Source organism: Strix uralensis, chromosome 22 (genome assembly GCF_047716275.1).
Source record: "Strix uralensis isolate ZFMK-TIS-50842 chromosome 22, bStrUra1, whole genome shotgun sequence".
Taxonomy (NCBI): domain Eukaryota; kingdom Metazoa; phylum Chordata; class Aves; order Strigiformes; family Strigidae; genus Strix; species Strix uralensis.
Genome location: NC_133993.1, coordinates 6,864,153 through 6,883,256, shown reverse-complemented (window position 1 = coordinate 6,883,256; position 19,104 = coordinate 6,864,153). Strand labels below are relative to the sequence as shown.

The 19,104-nt window shown below is 59.6% G+C and overlaps 1 protein-coding gene across 1 annotated transcript; it reads left to right on the top strand.

The window, feature by feature from the left end:
• The first annotated feature begins 4,468 nt into the window (after positions 1 to 4,468).
• SMARCD2 (SWI/SNF related BAF chromatin remodeling complex subunit D2) lies at positions 4,469 to 18,820 on the top strand. The gene is made up of 13 exons (XM_074892331.1): positions 4,469 to 4,644; positions 11,997 to 12,181; positions 14,041 to 14,083; positions 14,661 to 14,783; positions 14,916 to 15,035; positions 15,192 to 15,287; positions 16,314 to 16,415; positions 16,676 to 16,837; positions 17,113 to 17,210; positions 17,469 to 17,604; positions 17,757 to 17,879; positions 17,965 to 18,066; positions 18,173 to 18,820. Exons 1-13 carry the CDS (start codon positions 4,483 to 4,485, stop codon positions 18,224 to 18,226), a joined length of 1,506 nt encoding a protein of 501 aa, XP_074748432.1. The 5' UTR covers positions 4,469 to 4,482; the 3' UTR covers positions 18,227 to 18,820.
• Positions 18,821 to 19,104: the final 284 nt, after the last annotated feature.

The following is a 19,104-nucleotide window of genomic DNA, read 5'->3' as shown; positions in this document are numbered from 1 at the left end:
TGTCCCCAAGCCTTGGGGACTTCCAATGCACTCACAGTAAGACAACAGGAACAAAAACGGAGCTGGAAAAGCAATAAAGCCCTAATGCTCACAATCTTTGCCTTCTTTCTCCAAAAGCCCATCACTTCTGCAAGGGCCCTGCGGCATCGCAGCAGGATGCCTTGTACCTACCGACTGCATTGCAGAGCACACACGCAGGCAAATTAAATTGCTGTTGTGCTGGCATTTCTTCATCTTAAGCCTTTTGTTTATCTACCATATTTCCAGAAGTTTATTTGGGTTTAGGAGCATCTCCTACATATCAGCAAAATTAAAAAAGCAGGTGAGGATTCACTGGTTTAGATTTCCTACCTATGAGTAGGGAAAGCAGATCTGTACCCTGGAGAATGGTTTTCCTGTGGAAAAGGGAACTGGTGCTCAGCACAGCCAACTCTGAAACAAAGCAGGAAAATCATCTCAACAATTGCACGGATGAATGGCAAAGCCCCGGGCATCCTCCACAGGAATGAACACCCATCATCGCTGCTGTCCCATGGAGTGGAGAAGCCACCAGGAACGACACTGGGACAAAGTCCTGCTGAGGACTTAAGCCCTGTAAGATGCAAAGGGCTGAAATGAGCCTTTTCTGACTCATTAAGATGCAGGAATTCTGCTGAGGGGAAGGTCTTCAGTGACAACTGCAATGAAAAGAGGCATCACTATCACCTTTGGATGGGTTTTGCCTCTGCCTGGTGCCTGGTGAAGCCGCTGGAGTAGAAAGACATCGTCACATCACCGAACAGACAGGGACTACACAGAACCCAGATTGCCCCCAAAATCCTAGAAACCTCCCCAGAACCACTGGCAAACTTGCTGGGATGGCAGAGAACAACTAAATCTGCAACCCAGGGAGGGGGTGGAGTCCCCATCCCTGGGTGTGTTTAAGGGCCGTTTGGATGAGCTGTTGGGGGATGTGGGGTAGGGGAGAACTTTGTAGAGTCGGGCTGAGGGTTGGACTCGATGATCCCGAGGGTCTTTTCCAACCTGAACGATTTTGTGATTCTGTGATGCGAGCCCAGAGATCAAGTCATCAGGCGAGTAACTCCTGAGCACGGAGCACAGTCCCCGAGCACCTCTCGCTGCCCCGTGCCACCACTGAGACACCCCCCTGCCAGAGCAGTATTTCAGCCTTTCATGGGATTTCGTTAAGGGTTATTAGCAGCTCTGTAATTGCCACCAGAGCAGGGTTTTGTGTCCTGCTTAATGAATTGTCAGTGCTTCTGAAGGGCAGATACGTGTTTTAATGATGGTTTAAGGCTGCAGTGGAAGCGCACAGGTGGGGAGGGAGAACCGGCTGGTTTGGAAACCCAGGTGAGGGCTGTCCCCAGCACCAACTGCCCCAAAACCTCATTTCATCCCCATTTCATCCAGGCAGGGGGGTCCACCACTGGCACAGAGTCAAAAAGCAGGGATGCCGATGTAATATAACAGGAAAAATTGCTTTTTTGGTGCTTTGCTCCATCTAGTGCCCATGAAGTGAGGCTTGAAGGGGACATGGGTGTCAGTGGTACCTCCAGGAGCCCTTTCAGGAACCTGCCCCCAGGGAAACCACCTTGTCCCATGGACTTTCACCCCTGGTGTTGTGCCCCCCCCCGGCTCTCTGTGGGGGGTAGCCCTGGCTTGTGTAGTCTCTGGGGAGGAATGATCCCACTCCCAGCTCCACCAGATGAATAATAAACCCAGACACACTGGTGCAGCTCCACATCCCCAGCAGGGGACCAGCAGCTGCAGAGGGCAAGCTGGCAAGACATGGGGTGGCTTAAGGATGCAGCAGGTTCCTCTGGAGAGCCCTGTGCCCCCCAGTTTAGAGTCAGCACCCACATCCCCATGCCGAGGGGTGCCCCGGGTAGCCCTGCCCCTACCCCTGTCCATTGTGTCTGATGTCCATGGATGTAGCCCCCCCCAAACCAAGCAGCTGTGGCATTTTTAGGCCACCCTGTGATCAGCCGTGGGGTGCCTCACCCCACTGCAGGGCTGGGAGCTGCAGGAAGACCCCATCCCCCTTGGGGGAATCTGCTTAACAAACTTCTACTTTATTACTCTTACCTCTGCCTCTGGGGCCCTTCACAGCCCTCTGGCACTGCCAGACTCTCCCTTCCTGCTTCTGCTCCTTCACCAGCTCCCGCAGCATCTTCTCCACCCAGCTCTGGCGGAGGGTTTGCAGGATGGCCTTCAGCTGCTTCTGGAAATCGGGCAGAGACAGCCCCAGGCACAAGGGGGTTGTTGCGAGACCCTGCAGCAGCTCCGGCTGCCCCTGGGGAGACTCTGGGTCTGCATTTGCAAAGCATCAGAGGCAACAATGCTGGGAAAGGGATGTTAACACAGAGCTCCTGCTGCTCCCCGGGTGGGTGACCCCTCCATGGGGCTGTCACCTCCCTCTCCCTAGCCACCTGCAGCTCCGAGACTGCCAGGCTCAGAGTACACCAGTGACAACAGGTCCGTGGTACGGGTACAAAACACCACGTGACAGCAAACAGAGAAAGATTTTTCCTTGCTCATCCCCACCACAAGCACCAGGAGCCACAGAGGCAGCTCAGGACAGGGCAGAAGCTGTCGTTCCCCGAGCGTGGTATAACACATCTCTGCTGGGCACACAGAGACAAGTTTTGGCAGAGATTTATTAACTTTCCCCAAATCTGTGTGGGAGCCAGAGGTCCTGTAAGACACCCAGGCCTGCTTTGGGCTGTGAAAATGGCAGCGTTGACCTCTGAAATGCCCATGAGAGGCTAAGAAGAGGCACAAACCAGGGATAATAATGGCCCCCACGTCCCTTCTGCTGTCCAGCTCACCGTGCAGCAAGCTTCGGCCCCTGCGGGCTCAGCCAGGGCAGGTATGAGACGCCAGATGCTGGTGATCTCCTCCACTAGCAGAAAACAGAGCGGGGATTGGGAACACGCACAGAAATGACAAGGTTTCTCCCGCCCAGCTACCCCCTCTGTGAAAGGAAGCGGGACACCACAGATAAAACCTCCACAGGAGCCTCCTCTGCTTCAGCACGAGACCAGTCCCTGCCTCGAGCCAGCAGCAGTCCCCACAACACCCCGAGACGATCCCCAGCTCCAGGCACTTCTCTCTGAGCATCTCGTCCTAGCTCCGCAGAGGCGATGCCTACCTGTGACACTGCAGAAGGGACAAATGACCCACGCTGAGCCCGGCCCCGGCCGCTCTTCTCGGTAGAAGGGAGCCGGGACATGGTTGCGGTGGCTGAGCTGACCTGTCCCTGCAGGACTGGGGGTCGCAGTGACAAGGAGGGGGGTTTACACCCCAGCCCTGCCCCAAGAAGGGATGTCGCAGTCACCGCCGTGGTCCCAAAGCGCAGCGGCACAGGGGCCTGTTGCTCGAGGAGCTCCAGGCAGGGCTGCGGGGCCACAGTCCGCGCGGTGCCGCTGCTGCGGGGTCCGTGCGCAGGGAGGTGACCGGTGGGTGTCCTGCATCGCGCCGGGGGCTCCGCTCCGGCCTCCCTGCGAGGGAAGAGACTGGGGGGTCACACCAGTGCGTGCCACAGGCGGCTGCTCCGCCCTGCCCCACACTGGGCCCTGCCCCACACTGGGCCCTGCTCCTGCCCTGCCTCACACTGGGTCCTGTCCCACACTGGGCCCTGCTCCTGTCCTGCTCCACACCGGGCCCTGCCCCACACCGGGCCCTGCTCCTGCCCCACACCAGGCCCTGTCTCACACCGGGTCCTGCTCCTGCCCTGCCCCACAGCGGGCCCTGCCCCACACCAGACCCTGTCCCACACCGGGCCCTGCCCTGCACTGGGTCCTGCCCAGCCCCACACGTGGACGGGCCCCACGGCGGGCCCGGCGGGGGGGGCAGCGGGCGGGGTCCCACCGCCCAGGAAGCGCCACCGGCGCCGGGCGGAGCGAGCGGCCGGACCCGGCCCTGCAGCGCCCCCTGGCGGTCCCGGCGCCACCCCCCGCCACCCCCGCGGGGCTCCCCCGGGTCCTGCCGCCCACCCGCCGCCCCCCGCCGTGCGCGCTCGCCTGCACACGCGTGTGCCAGCGGCCCCTCGGCCTGCACGGCCAGGGGAGCACAGACAGACAGACCAGAGAGAGAGAGACAGACACAGACAGACAGACCAGAGAGAGAGAGACACAGAGAGACAGACAGACACAGAGAGACAGACCAGAGAGAGACAGACAGACACAGACACACTCACAATCTCACACACACTCTCACACACACACACACACATTCTCTCACACACACTCACACAGACACAAACACACACACTCACACAGACGCTCCGCCGCTGGGAGGCGGGGCCAAGGTTGGGGTGGAGTCTCTGGGGGCGGGGTCACGGCGCAGGGGGCGGGGTCACGGCGCAGGGCCGGGCCGTGCCGGGGGAGGGGCCCGCGGGCGCCGCGCGCTGACTCCGTCTCCGGGCGCCGCCGCCGTTTCCGAGTAAACACCGCGGGCGGGGGCCGCCCCCCGCCCCCCGCCATGGCCGGCCGCGGCGCCTTCCCGCTCAGCCCGCTGCCCCCCGCCGCCGCCCCGCCGCCCCCGGGGCCCGGCCCAGCCATCCTGCGGGGCCCCAGCCCGGCTCCGGCCGCTGCCGCCGCCCCGGGCTACCGCCCCATGGGCCCGGCCGCCGCGCAGTACCAGGTGAGGGGCCTCGGGGTGAGGGGGGGGGGGGGTGAGGGGGGGGGCGCGGAGGCCCGCTCGGGGCCGCCGGGGGGTGGAGGGCGCTGGGCCGGCCGTTGGGGCCTTCCCCGCTCCTGCGGGCCCGCGGCGGGCCGGGGCAGCGGCCGCTCCCGCCATCTCCCCGGGAGCCCAGCACCCCCCGCACCGCCGCCGGGGGGGACGTTACTTTCCTGCCGTTGTTCGCCGGGACCCCCCCGCGCTCTCCGTTCCCCCCGCGCTCTCGCTTTCCGTCCTCTCCAAAACCCCCATAAAAGTTCCGGCCCCGTCAGCGAGCCCGTCCCCTGGGCCGCGCGGGGCCGGGCCGCGGGTACCGGAGCGGGGGAAGCGTGAGGCACCGGCCCCGCAGCCATTTCCCGGCTCACGGAGCTGCCCTGAAACCTCTTTATCTGCGTCTCGGGCAGAAGCGGAGGTGACCGTTGGGTGCTGCAGGTGATTATCTTTAAGACGCAGCTGATGGTCAGGTGGTGGCCAGGCGCTTGCTAACGTTGGGGGAAAGTGAATCTGAACAGGCAGCAGCGCTCAAAGAGCAAAATAATTACTCATTTTCCAGCCTGAACATCTCTTATAAAAAGTATATGCTGACATACAGTGAAGTTTCTGCCTCCCCCTTACACGCGCAGCTTGTCAGCTGGCTCTTGGGCGCGGGGTTGTTATTTTGGTTGGTAGGTTTTGGGTGTAAAGCAGAGTCTTCCAGGCAGGCTTGAAATGGAGGAGCCCAGTTGTGCAACACGTTCTCATCTGCCGCCGATCGCCTTCTCCAGAGCTGCCGCCTTATTTGCATGAAAACTTGAGAAATAAATCAAGCTGAGGGAATTTCCAGCTTGTACGCTTCATTAATAGAAAATGAGGAAATAACTTCCCACTGCAGCCTTAAAAACGCCAAAAAGCCTGGCTCTGAAAACTGAGATGGCGCAGCCGAGGCTGGTCCGAGCATGAATCGACGGTAACTCGACTCGGAGGCGTTTCAGGCCGAGCGGGCGCTCGAGCGCTTGCCCTGACCTTCCGTGCGGCAGGTTGCAAAATCTAGTTGGGAGCCGCTCGCCGCTGCGGGTAAAGAAGATAACATATGCTTGCTGTTTTCTCCCGCTGCTGACCGTAAAGCTGTGGTGGTGGCAGGTGTTGGGAGCGCGCGGTGATGTACGCAGCGTGGATGTCACCACGGTACCTGGCACCGGCGAGCCAGCACGGGAGTTGGCTGGGTCGGCGGGGCCGGTTGAGCCCCGGGGCTGGTGGCAAGCGCTGTGCCTCGCGTCTGGCCACGAGCGGTGTCTGGCTGGTAGCGTGCTGGCAGAGCTGCGTGGGCATGGGCCAGGGGGTCTGCCCTTTGTTTTGCAATTCCCAGGCTGGGGAAAGCAGCCCCTCCCCGCCCAGTGGCTGTCCCTGCCATACCGGAGGACTTCTCCGCTCCGTTATGCCCTGGCTTAATGAAGAACTTCATTATTTGGGCACTAGGAGACACAACAGGCCTCAGCCATGCCAGCGAGCGCTTAGGAGCTCTTTAATCACTGGATTAATAAACATATGCTCATCCTTTTGACATCCTTGCATGCCTGCTGGTTATTTACTGGCAGCTCAAGCAGGGAATTCAAGAGGATGACTCCTCTTGGGACCGATGTGGGACCCTTTTGGGATCTGATGCTGGAGCAGGAAGGAGAGGATTTTTTCCAGGAGGAGGATGATCAGCTGAGCTGTCGGGCTGCTTGGTGGTGGGTCTGCGGGCAGAGCCCCCATCCCAGTCCCTGTCCCTGTGCTGGCAGCAGCATGGGTGCCAAGGCTGAGTCCCAGCCCCCAGCATCCAGGTTGTGCTGGCTGGTGTAAATTCAGAGAGAGGGAACCTTTCTTCTGTTTATTCAGGTGCCAGTTTCAGGCTTAGGAGAGTTTTTTTCCAAAGTTATCGGGTTGACGCTGTGGCAGGGAGCAGGCTTGGCTCTGCGTGGTGGAGATCAGACTGTGATCCGGCTTCAAAGTTACCCCGTGCTGATGCACAGAGGTGGCAAAAAGCAGCATTCGTCAGGTGCCCCATTAAAAGGGTTTATTGGTACTTGCTAGCGAAAAGGGGCCTGGTTTCTGTGGGACAGTCCAAGCAGCTCCTAACCCGGCTCGGTGATCCGTCCCTGGGCGGGCGGCAGTGTGAAGGAAAGCAGAGTCGTGCTTCGTGGAGAAACCCATGGAGGAGCTGGAGCAGTGTGGGCTGCTGGTATGGAGCCAGGTGAAAGATGGGGTGGCCTGGACATGTTGGAGAGGGTGTAGTGTGGTACAGGAGAGATCCACCCAGTCTTCTTGGGAGCAGAGGAAAACAGCGTTCCTGCTCTTCGGGTGATTGGGATTGGCTTGAAGGGGGCCTGGGGACAACAGCCAGGGCTGGAGCTGGACCAGGGAGCTGCACAGAAAGCTGTGATGCTGCTTGGGCTGGGTGACCCCACCCTTCCCAAGGGAGATGGTTTCCAAGGCAGGTTTCATCATAGACTGAGCCTCGACTTAAGTGATGATACAAAGCAGATGGACGCTGTCCTCTTGGAACACGAGGGAGGAAGGCAGCAACGGAGACCACGGCACCCTTTGTGTCTCTTGGGGAAATGTGACAGTGAAGTTCCAGGTGGACAACATCTTCAGAACTTGCTGTTGAAGGCCCTCACTCCATCTTCCTCCACAGGACCTTCTCGGGAGCTCTGGGAGCCGTTCCCTGGACAGTTTAGCACTGCAGCACTGCCAGAGGCAGTTGTTTTATGCCAGGCACCTATCTCTGCTCCTCCCGTGTGTGTCTCCACACTGTGTTAGCAGCTGCTGGAGTTTCTCTTTCAAGCCAGAACCCAACACCTTTGTTCCTTGTTCCTGCTTGCGTTAATGCCCGTGTTATGATTTGAATCCTTGTGACCTTTCCTTTCTCCGACCTGTAACATCTGAGGCTGCAGACGGGCAGGTTTGTCTCGACCCAGACGTCTCTGCTGGTGCTTGAAACGTTGCCAGCACGTGTCCTAAATCTGCTCGGTGCCTTTGCCTGTTGCTTTGCCCTTCTCTCTTTGATTTACTACTTCCTCATATACAGTTTTTAGCTGAGAAGCAATCTGACTCCTGGAGCTCCTCCTGCATCAAAATACAGCAGGTCTTCCAAACGTGACGAGCCGTGTTGGGGCAGTTTGGGGGCTTGTTGGGAGCAAGGAGCTGCGTGAGAGCTTGCAGCGTGCAACAGCACCTCAATAACACCACCACCTCCCGGATGAAGATCTCTGCCAGCATGAACCCAGGCTCTTCCTGGCACCCTCCCAAGAGGGATTTGCTCACAGATAAGACTGAACAAAGAGGGAGGAAAGGCACCCTTTTGGGGTGTGCTGGGTGGGGGGGCTCAGTTGGTCCCGATCCATGCAAAGCCCTGGGTTGAGCGGTGGCTTTAGGCAGCCGAGCTCTCCTTGAGACCAGCCTGGCGTGGAGCTCAAATCCTGTTTAAACAGGGTTTGGGTCTGCATCTGTCCTAATGGGAAGCACTGCTGCCTGGGCATGCGGGGAGGAACTTGCAGGAAGAGCTGGCGTCTGTCCAGGGCTCAGCTCCCAAAGCCCCGGGCAAGGACACATGTGGGTTCTCGTTCCCTGACTGTTAGTATGTACAAAGTTGGATTGCGCCTTTCTGGATGGAACAAACCAGGACGGGCGTCAGGAAGAGCCTTTCCCCTCACTGGGGAGATGCAAGGAAGGGCTGTGGTCTCAGAAGGAAGACCAAGAGGCTCTCGAGCTGTTTTCTGAACTGCTGCTTTTCTTCAAGCTCGCTCTTCAGCCCAACTCCTTCTTGCAGATCCATCCTGCAATTTATTGCTCCTCTTGTTTCTCATTTCTGCTACCAGCCTCCAATTTCTGGCCTGCCCTTCCTCAAGAAGGGGCCTTTGGCAGGCAGAGAGGCTGCTGTCATGCCAATGAACGTCCATCAGGAAGCCTTCCAGCCTCCCATTGGATTCAACTGAAGCTGACTCTCAACAGAGCTCCCCAAACGCAAGTGGCCTGTGCATTGACCTGGGATGAACCGCTAAACCACAGCCAGCCCCATTCGTTCCTTCAGCTTTGGCAGGGAACAGAAACAAGCTGTTTTCTGTCCCGTTTCCAAACAGCTCCGCTCGCTCTCCGCGGGGAAGGCTGGACAAGGTCCAGCTTGTTCCTCAGAGCTGAGCTTGCAAGGTTTGCCCTTTGTCCGCCCCACTGGCAGGGGTGGCGGGGCAGGGAGGGGGGGAATGAGGCGGTACCCGGAGGGGATGGGGCAGCAACGCTGCCCTGGGTGAAGAGGGGCGGACAAGGGTGTTAGACAGGAATGAGCTAAGGAAGGTCTCCTTGGTTTGAGCTGGTGTAATAAAATTTCCTGGATTTAAGCCCTCTTGCATCCTGCTAATTTCCAGGGCTTCCGAACGGGGATGGAGGCAGGCTTCACCCCACCGGGGCTGTAATGCTGCTTCGTGGCTTAGCTGGAGATTTAAGGCTGCACCGTGCTTGCGTGAGTTGGGTCTTAGGAGGCTGCAGCCTTCAGCAGGAGGCGAGGGGGGGGAGGCAGTCGCTGGTTGAACACAAGGCAGAGGCAGGCCCTGCTTTGCCAAGAGGCTTCTCCATTAGCACTTTGCAAATCTTGAGGGGAAACTGAGGGGAAAAATAATCCACATGGAGGATTCTGCCTTCCCTTTTTTTGTTCATCCAAGTGGTCAGATGCGAGTCCCTGGTGGGCTGGAACTCACCCCCCCCGGCAGCTTAGCTGTGGCTGATGGTTCTCAAATGTTTGTGGAGGTGACGTTAAAGTCTTAAGTATGACAGATCCGTTCATCCTTGCGCTGAATCTCTCCCTGCCGACAGAATTGTCTCTGCTTCTTGCAACCGAGCAGTCTCTCGCCCTCCAAAGAGCAGATGGACACGTGGGAGACCTTGCACAAGGTGTTCCTGCTGAAGTCGAGCTGTCAAAGACTGACTTCAGCCAGCCTTCAAATCTCGTTTCAGGGATAGATCAGAAATGTGACCCCCGTGGAGTGGCAGAGGGAGGTAGGAGATACCTCAGGGCACGATGGTGGTGAGAGCTGCCCTGGCTGGAGGATGGGAGCTGGTCGTGACACCACCTCTTAGTCCAGGCAGGCTGCTGACAGCGGTTCTGCTGTTGGCGCGTGCAGGGAAGGGGTTGCATTGTCATACACTGTCATGTAGGGAACCTCCCTGACCTTCAGACCAGTTTCCCTGTGACACTGATCTCTGTCTCCTGTGTGGGCTTGAGAAACACCCAGGGGCAGAGGTTTCCCCAAAAGCCATCTGTCTTCTCCACACTCCAGTGGCTCTCGGGAGCTGCAGGTGACTGTTTGCAGCCTCAGCACTACACAGCTTTTCTTGGGGCTCCCGAATTTCTGATGAAAAGTTTTGCAGCTTCTTCTCATGGCTTATCTGTTCTCCAGAAGCCCTTGCAGGTGAGTCAGCACAGTTGTGGGAGCACAGTCCTTCTGTAGCCACGCTGTACTGGCAAACAGTATTTACTCTGTACCTGTGTGTTTTAATTTTATAAAGGGTGTGGATCTTGGTGCTGCCTCTCCTCCCAACCCTGCCACGGAGGATTTCTTGATAAACCTGGAGAAACTGGGTTCTTGCCTTGTGATTCTTGGCAAAAGAGGAGGTGCTGCTGGCTGCGGTCGGCTCTTGGCGATGTCTGTGCAGTCCTGCTTGTCACGAGGAATTGCGCAAACGTGGCCGATCAAAAGGAGAGAAACATCTGGGGGCTGTTAGGAGGAAGAAGCAGACTCCTGCCTTGTAGCAAGGGCAGGTTAGTGAGCCCAGGCTCTGGAGATGCTGCTTCAAAGGAAGGCTGGGCAAACGTGGAGGCAGTATTTGGTTGTGTAACGGGCTCAGCTCACTCTTTGTCTGTGTGTTTTTGAATTTTGACGTGTGGCACTAATCCTGCGGCCCGCTGCTGCTTGACTTTCCAGCCGCAATGCGCTTCTCCACGCAGCGCTTGGGATGTTTTCAGGATCTCCCACTTGTGGAGACACCTGTGGCCTTGGGCTCCGGAGTAGGAGCAACTCAAGCTCTTGGTTTTGTGTTTACCAGCTTTTCAGGGAGGAGGTGAGTGTGTTTTGGCTCCAGCTGCCATCAAACCAACCCCCCTGGTACAGCTCTGAGCCTGCCTGTAAAAGCTGCAAAGGTGGTCTTGTGCTCCCAGCTCGCCCCTGCCTGGGGTTTGCACTGAAATTAATGCCCATATGCGGATAAGCTTGTAAGTTCATGGTGTTGCCTTGCTGGGCTCTTTTGGGATAACGAGGTGGCTTCGTTAGCACTCTTCCATGGCATGGCCGTGTGCCCTGGCAGGGTGGTGGGAGGGGGGCTGTGGGGGATGTCCTGGCACGTTGAGGAGCCTGCGGCAGGGGAGAAATGTTGCTCTGCTGGCTTGGTGGCTCTCCCAGCCTCCAATCTTGGCAACAGGGAGCTTGAGGATCAAAGGATCCCGGGAGGCTGTTGGCTCGGCTGGCCGGTGAAGCAGGCTGGGGCACGTAGGGGCAGCCAGCGGGTTGTGGGGTGCTGTGACCCATTGCCGAGGGCCCTGGGGGGATGCGTGGGGACATAGACCTGGTGGCATCTGTGAGCCAGCAGAGTGGGTGGTAGCTTGCAAACCGCTCTGCTCCAAGGGATGCAGAGGGGCTGTAAGTGCTGCCCTGGGTTGGGACCCCTTGCAGGAGTGGTTAGGTGTTGCTTTGTGGCTTGTAAATGCCCTTTCTGGGCCCCTGGAGGGGGAAGGATGGGAGCTGGTGTGCTGGCAGCGGATGAGCTCTTGCCTCCATCCCCTGCACTCGGCTGCCTGCCTGCCTGCCAGCCTCAGGACCGGTGCCGGTAGGAAGTGGGATTGTCCCGCTCCCCTCCCAGGCCTTGTGCCTGCCAGCACTGCTGCTTTCCGGAGAGGAACCCACGGCACAGCCCACGCTGCAGCCCCTGCTGTCCCCAGGGTGAAGCCGATGACCCTCGTGATGGGGCCTCGTGATGCTCCAGGTCCTGCTGCGTGCTGGTGGCTCAGGGCCACGCGTGGCTTCAGCTTTGTGCCGGCTGGCAGCCCCGGGCTTCCCCTGCGGTCAGTGGCTTCTGCTCGTCCTGGTTCTGCTTTTTTTGTCACTCTTCCTGCAGCAAGGAAGGCTGCAGCTCCTGATGTCCTTCCCTCCTCCCTGCCCTGCCCCTCACCTGCACCTCGGGGTATGGCCTTGGGAATCTCTCCCGGGGAAAAAGCGAGAGGGCGGATGGCATCTGCTGGCCCCCAGCAAAGTTCAAGCCCCCTCGCAGGGCAGTGTTTAACACTCACGCTTTCTCCTTTTCCCCACTAGCGCCCCGGGATGCCGCCCGGCAGCCGGATGCCCATGGCAGGGCTGCAGGTGGGACCACCGGGAGCCCCCCCGTACGGAGCAGCCTCCCCGATGAGACCCGGCCTGCCGCAGTCCATGATGGACCCCTTCAGGAAGCGCCTGCTGACCCCCCAGGCGCAGCCACCGCTGGCCACCCAGAGGAGAGGGTAAGGGGCCGGCACCCTCCCGCGCCAGGACGGGCGCCCGCAGCAGGCTGGAGGCAGACGGTTTGACCCGCTGGGTCCTGGTTGCGCTTCACCGCAGACGCCTGCAGCTCCCTGCCCTGCTGCAGAGGGGCGAGCTGGGGGCAGAGATCGCTCAGCTTGCAGCTTCCCCGCGCTCTGAGCTCCATGCCCATAACTGAAAAGCCTCATCGCACGCATTTGTGCTTGCCAGAGACCCCAGCACCAGCTCCTCAGGGTCTTTCCCCTTCTCACGGGGGTTCGTGCTGGCTCTGGCAGGCTCAGACATGAAGCGGGGCACGGGGGTGGCAGGTTGTAGAGACACTCCCCGGAGCTGTGGTCTCAGTAGGATGGTTTGTGGGGCTGGTCTCATCGAGCCGTGGGGCTCTGCCAGCAGCTCCTTGCTTGTTTACAATGCTGCTAATCCCTTTACTCTGGAAGCTGTTTCTCAGGGCAGGGTCCCTTGGCCCCAGTGGACGCTCAGGTCCCGTTCCCTGCCCTGGCTGTGTGGCAGGGCTCGCTTGGCTCCGTGATCCCTCCGCAGGGCATCACAGCCCCTGCGCAGCAGCTGTGCATCCGTTCGGTGCCCCAGAGCCAGCTGGGGATTAAGGACAAGGGGCAGCTTGCCACCGAGCAAGGACGTCAGTGGCCAGATAAGGCTGCGGCTCCGCTCCCGGGGGCAGGCTGTGTGGGATCAGCCATGCTCGGCTGGTTGAGCATCCCTGCTCCCGGCTGGCTGCGGATCAAGGGATCGGGAACTGCCAGTTGCTAATGGGGTGGCCAAACCCTGCAGGGCAGGAAGCATTTAATACAGCAAGAAGAGCTCAGAGAAGCACTCTGACCCCCCCCTTAGCTAGGGCTGCCCTCCAGAGGTGTCCTCCTGCTCGAGCAGCCCTGGGGCAGCCGCTGTACCTTGGACACCTCGTGATGGCAGCACGGATGCCCACGTTTGCTGCCCTGCTGCTTCACATGCTGCCAAGGGAAAGGGACTTCCCTTTGCCTGCTGGACTCTGCCTCAGCTCTTACATGTGCAGCGAATGGGAGGAGAGTGTTTTCCCATTTATCCAGGCATTGATTGTGAATTTAATGGGGCATCAGGGTGGGCTCAGGGTGACGGGGGGAGGGCAGGAGCCTGCAGCATGAAGTGGGGGAGGAGAGCCCAGGGCCCTGTGGTCTGACAGGGTATTACAAGCTCGGAGAGAGCTAAAATGGCTCTTGAGCGAGGCTGCAGCCATGCTGTGGCTCTCGAGGCCTCTCTGCTTCCTCTGCCCATGGTGATTTCAGCCCCACTGTGGCAAGGTTGGTTTGGTTTGAGCTGTTTCTAAGTGAGCTCCTGGAACTGAGCTTTGGTTTGTAGCACTGGGAGAATTTGATGGCCACTTCATTCCTGAATTTCCTCTCTGGCTGTCCTGCAGCCACAGCTGTGCCTTGTACTACCTTCTCCTTGCTCCTGCCCTGCAGCACCTTTAGCGAGCAGCAGCAGTGAAGCAAGCTGAAGCCAGGGACTGGATTTTCTTCCCTGGTGATAGGCTGTAGACATCCAACACCTTCCCCCCTGGAGTCATCTTGGCTTGCCCACAGGGATATATTCTCTTACTCATTTGCTTTCCGGCACTGATCCAAGGTCTTGTGGTCTAGATGCTCCTACAGCCTTTCTTTGCTCCCCTCCTGCGAGTCCAAAGTCCCTGTCACACAGAGCAGCCCCAAAGGGGACCTGCCCCCCTAGACCTGTTCACTGCAGCAGGAGCCTTGAGCATGCAGCAGCTTCCCAGTGGGCAGGCAGCAAGATGTCCTGTGAGAGCTGCAGTGTCGCTTTTTTTTGCCTGTCTCTGTGCTTTTTTCAGGGTGAAGAGGAGGAAGATGGCTGACAAGGTTCTGCCGCAGAGGGTGAGTGCTGCCTCGGTGTGTGGGGAAGGAGCTGAGCTGCTGGGGGGAGGTGGTGCATCCGTGCTGCCTTCCCAGGGCAGCTGGGGTGATGAGGTCCCTACAAGGAGGAGGATCTCACTGGGCCACATCCTGCTCGCTGGGCATTGCTGCTCAGTCCCAAGCTGACCGGGAAGATTTCTGTCTCTTCCTTGGGGGCAGCAGGAGGTTTGGGATGTGCATAAGTTGGACAAGAAAGACTTTGAGCAAGCAAGGAGGAACAGTGGCTTGGGGTGGGGACCCCAAGAGAGGACCCTAAGCCTCTCCTGGGAGGTCCCTCTTGACAGTCCAGGGTTAAATTACCCGCCTGTGACACGAGGCAGGCTGCTGGGCACAGTGACTGAGGTCTGCAGTACAGCTCTGTGACTTGGGGAGAGCTTTGCAGGGCTGTAGCCTTTGTTTAAAATGACAAATTGATGCTGTTGTGCTGGACTCGTCCCTCGGTGACTCCTTGGTGTGTCAGCCCAACACCAGTAGTGTTGCTGGGGCTGGTGGGGGGGGATGCAGCCCCACCCCAGCACGGATCACTGCTGTTTGACAGATCCGGGAACTGGTCCCAGAATCCCAGGCCTACATGGACCTCCTCGCCTTTGAGCGCAAGCTGGACCAAACCATCGCTCGGAAGAGGATGGAGATTCAGGAGGCCATTAAGAAGCCGCTGACGGTACGTGGCAGCCCTGGCTGGGAGGGCGAGCAGATGGGTGGGGTGGGGAGCTATGAAGTGGGTGGTGCTGTGGGTGCTGGCAGTCACCCTCTCACCCTGAGCATCCCCCCCCTCTGTTTCCCTATTCCACAGCAAAAGCGGAAGCTGAGGATTTACATCTCCAACACTTTCACCCCAGCCAAAGAAGAAGGGGAGGGTGGCGAGCGCGTGGCCTCCTGGGAGCTACGTGTGGAGGGCAAACTGCTGGAGGACGTAAGGATATGGGCTGGGATGAGCTGGTGCTCGGAGCTGAGGGCTGGGCGGGGGGGGGACACGGCTCTCTGCTTGCTGGGTGCTGGCGGCCGTGTTGGGGCTGGGGCCCTCCCTGGCTGGTGGGGTCAGGCCAAGTCTGTCCGCTCTGTTTTGCAGCCGAGCAAGCAGAAGAGGAAGTTCTCCTCCTTTTTCAAGAGCCTCGTCATCGAGCTGGACAAAGAGCTGTACGGGCCAGACAACCATCTGGTGGAGGTGAGACGGGAGGCTGGCGGTGGCGCTGTGGGGCTGGCTCTGCACCCCGGGCAGGGTGGGGGGAGCCGTTAGCCCAGCGGGGACGGGGGGGGGGGGGTGGCCCTGCCCCTTACCCTGTGGGTGCTTGGCTCCCCAGCCCAGTGCCTGTCCTGCTGCCAGCGGGGGCTGAGCGAGGGGCTGTTGGGTGCTGCGGAGCGGTGCCAAGCCCTGCCTGGGGTTCCACACTGCCACGCTTTCCAGGCTCAAGTTTACAGCTGTGTTTTCTTCCCTGGCTGGTGTGATGTCTCCTGGCAGTGACTGCTGCCTGCTCAGCTCTTAACCCCCTCACATCCACAAGTGCACAGCTGGAGCTGAGAGGTGTGGGGCTGCAGCGAGGACGTAGCTCTGAGGCGCAGCTTGGGCAGTCCCAGGTCCCACAGATTTGCAAAAGTGAGGCCCGGGATGGGTGGTGCTGCCACAGAAAGGCTCATCTCTACATCCCAGCGCCGGGTGGGAAGAGGGGTCTGCCCTGCTGCCTGGCAGGAAGGTCCTCGGGGAGATTAAGCACTGCCTGTGAGTGGGATCAGACCTTTTTGGGTGCTCCTGCCAGCTTTCTCTGCACCCACCTCATGCTTTTCCCCCTGGGAAATGTTTATTTCTGTGGTGGGGGTGAATCCCCTTCACATACAGGATGGTTTGTGCACAGCTCTGATGCGCATCCCCCACAGTGGCTGAGACAGGATTGATCCCGCAGTGACTCCAGGAGCTGTTTGAGCTCTTCACATCAAGTGCTCAGGGCTGTAAACTCCCCCAGCCCATCCAAACTCCCTCTGCGCTGAGCACATCAACCTGTATCCGTTGGACTGGGTGGGCTCTCGGCTGAAGCCCCCCAGGGTCAGACTCCCAGGGCCTGCCCGGGGTGGGGTCCAGGCTCTCTGCCTCTGTCAGACCCCTGCACTACGCCCGAGCACCGGCGCTCTCTGCGCCTGGCTGCAGACACAAAATCACGGTCCTGGAGCTGACTGGTGTCCCCTTGGTGTCTCGTAGTGGCACCGGCTGCCCACAACCCAGGAGACTGACGGCTTCCAAGTGAAGCGTCCCGGCGACGTCAATGTGAAATGCACTCTGCTGCTCATGCTGGATCACCAGGTAGGTGCCCTGGGGCCACGCGGGTGCTGGCCGTGCCCTTCCTCCAGCACTGTATGGGGCAGTCTGAGGGGGGACAATGGGCCTGAGCTGGGGCAGGGCCTTGTATGAGGCTGTTGGGGGGCTGTGGGGGTAGAAAGGAGCACTGAGAGCTCCACGCACGGACCTCACAGCCTGTGGTGACGCAAGGACGCTGCGCTCAGAGGAGGGGCCCTTCCGAGGGCCAGGCAGACCCCCTTCATTCACCCTCCGTGTCCCTGCAGCCACCACAGTACAAACTGGACCCTCGCCTGGCTCGCCTGCTCGGGGTGCACACCCAGACCCGCGCCAGCATCATGCAGGCGCTCTGGCTCTACATCAAACACAACAAGCTGCAGGACAGTCACGAGAAGGAGTACATCAACTGCAACCGCTACTTCCGCCAGGTCAGCCCTTGCCCTGCGGCGCCAGCACGCTTTGCTGGGAGCAGAGCGCCCTTCCTGTCCCCAGGAAGGCCAGAAAAAGCATCTTTTCTGCCTCGCAACACGCTCCAGACTGCCCAGGCTCAATTTATGCCCCTTCCCCAGGCCCTGGCTTACATTCATCAACTTGCCATGCACAAACCAGGGCTGGGGGGTTTCCCCGCCTCCTGCCTGGCCCTTTGTGACGGGTGGAAGGAGGCCCTGCCACAGGCAGCAACCGCTCTGCTTTGCCCCTCCAGATCTTTAACTGCGTCCGCATGCGCTTCTCTGAGATCCCCATGAAGCTGGCGGGGCTCCTGCAGCACCCAGACCCCATCATCATCAACCACACCATCAGGTAGGGGAGAGGGCAGAACCTGCAGGGGCTGGGAGGGCTCCAGCCCAAAGCAGCAGCGAGCACAAATCACCTGGGAGGGGGAGAATCAAGCAAATAAATTTGGGGGGTTCTTGGGGCAGTCAGCAGGGTGCTCGTGTGGCTGTTGGGGGAGTCCACCACCCCTACAGCAGGGTGGAGCTGAGGATGTCTTCCCCCCCCCAACACCCTGTTGTTCGTTGCCCCCCCCTGCCCCAAACACCCTGGTGTTCCCCCCCACAGCGTGGACCCCAATGACCAGAAGAAGACTGCCTGCTATGACATCGATGTGGAGGTGGACGATCCCCTGAAAGCTCAGATGAGCAACTTCCTGGCTTCCACCACCAACCAGCAGGAGATCGCCTCCCTGGATGCCAAGGTGGGGGGACCCCTGCGAGGCAGGGGGGGGGTGCTGCTCAGCCAGGGTGGCACTTAGAGGCTGCACCACAGGGCTGGGGGGAGCTTGGTGTTCTGTTCTGGGGACACACACACACACACAGAGCTGCCTCTCACCCCTCGTCATCTCCTTAGATTCACGAGACCATCGAATCCATCAACCAGCTGAAGACGCAGCGTGATTTCATGCTGAGCTTCAGCAACAACCCGCAGGATTTCATCCAGGAGTGGATCAAATCCCAGAGGAGGGACCTCAAGGTAAAACCCTGGGGCTGGGCAGAGCAAGGGGCGGCAGGGGGAAGGGGAGTGTCTGACCTCAGCCCTCACCCCGTGTCTTACTCAGATCATAACGGACGTGATCGGGAACCCCGAGGAGGAGCGGCGGGCCGAGTTCTACCAGCAGCCCTGGGCGCAGGAGGCTGTGGGCAGACACATCTTTGCCAAGGTGGGCTCCGGGCCATGCCCGTGGGGTGCTGCAGCGCACTGGGATGGTGCAGGGGGGGTCCTTGGGGCCACCCCTCTCCCTGCCTGAGTGCCTTCGTCTCCTCCAGGTCCAGCAGCGTCGGCAGGAACTGGAACAAGTGCTCGGGATCCGCCTGACCTAAGGGGCTGGCGGGGGCTCGGGAGCTCCTTCTCCTCTCCCTGCTTCCTGAGCCTGACGGTACTTCTTACTGGAATCGAATACAGCACTTGCACAAACCCGACGTGCCTGGAGGGATTCGGAGCCACTAGCACCCCTGGGCTCCCCTCGGCCGGGAAGCTCTAGCCCCAGGCAGAGCACAGCGGAGGGTCCCCCGGTTCCCCCCCCCTCCCCTTCTGCTGCGTTAACGCATCCTGCTTTTGCGTCGTGCCGTTTGCCTCTTCCCCCTGCCCCAGCACTGACCCCAGCCCTGCTGCTCGCTCCCCTCCTCTGGCCAAAAGCCCTCCTGGAGTTGCTGCCCAGCAGGGAAAAGCTGCCTGTGCTGCCCGGGAGCCGCTGCCTGCCCCTGCCTGCCCTCCCTGAGCCCAGCCGCCGCGCAGGCAGGCCCGGCCCTGCCCCTCTTCAACCAAAGTTTTGTCATTCCAAATGCCAGCCCCCCCCCAATCCCCGCTGGTGCCCGACGTTTTGCACTATTTTTGTGAACAGGTTTTATAAAAAAAGGAAGCGTTTTGTACAGTGGGTTTGTATTTGATTAATATATTGAGTTCCTCTTACTGCACTCATTGCCTCAATCTATGCAGTGGTTCGTGGTGTTCTCAGAGGGCGGCTTGGCCCAAACTCTTCTTTTTATACGTAACCAAGTTTTTTAGCGTTAAGTTTTTGACAATCAGTTGATTACTCCACCCTCCCCTGCTGTTTTACATAATTAGCGACTCATTGTGACTGATATGAGGTCTCAGGGGGGCAGAGGGGGTAGCTCTGCCCCTGGGAGCCTGCAGGCAGCGGGGCTCTGAGCATGCCGCACCAGTCAGCGGGGCACCAAGAGAACTGGAGATACTGGGG

What these genes read in the sequence shown, in the direction of transcription:
- SMARCD2 (XM_074892331.1), top strand. Translation starts at nt 4,483, where the DNA reads ATGGCCGGCCGCGGCGCCTTCCCGCTCAGCCCGCTGCCCCCCGCCGCC. An exon ending in GCAACCGCTACTTCCGCCAG is followed by an intron (nt 16,838 to 17,112) that starts GTCAGCCCTTGC and finishes TTGCCCCTCCAG; the next exon opens with ATCTTTAACTGCGTCCGCAT. An exon ending in CCCAGAGGAGGGACCTCAAG is followed by an intron (nt 17,880 to 17,964) that starts GTAAAACCCTGG and finishes TGTCTTACTCAG; the next exon opens with ATCATAACGGACGTGATCGG.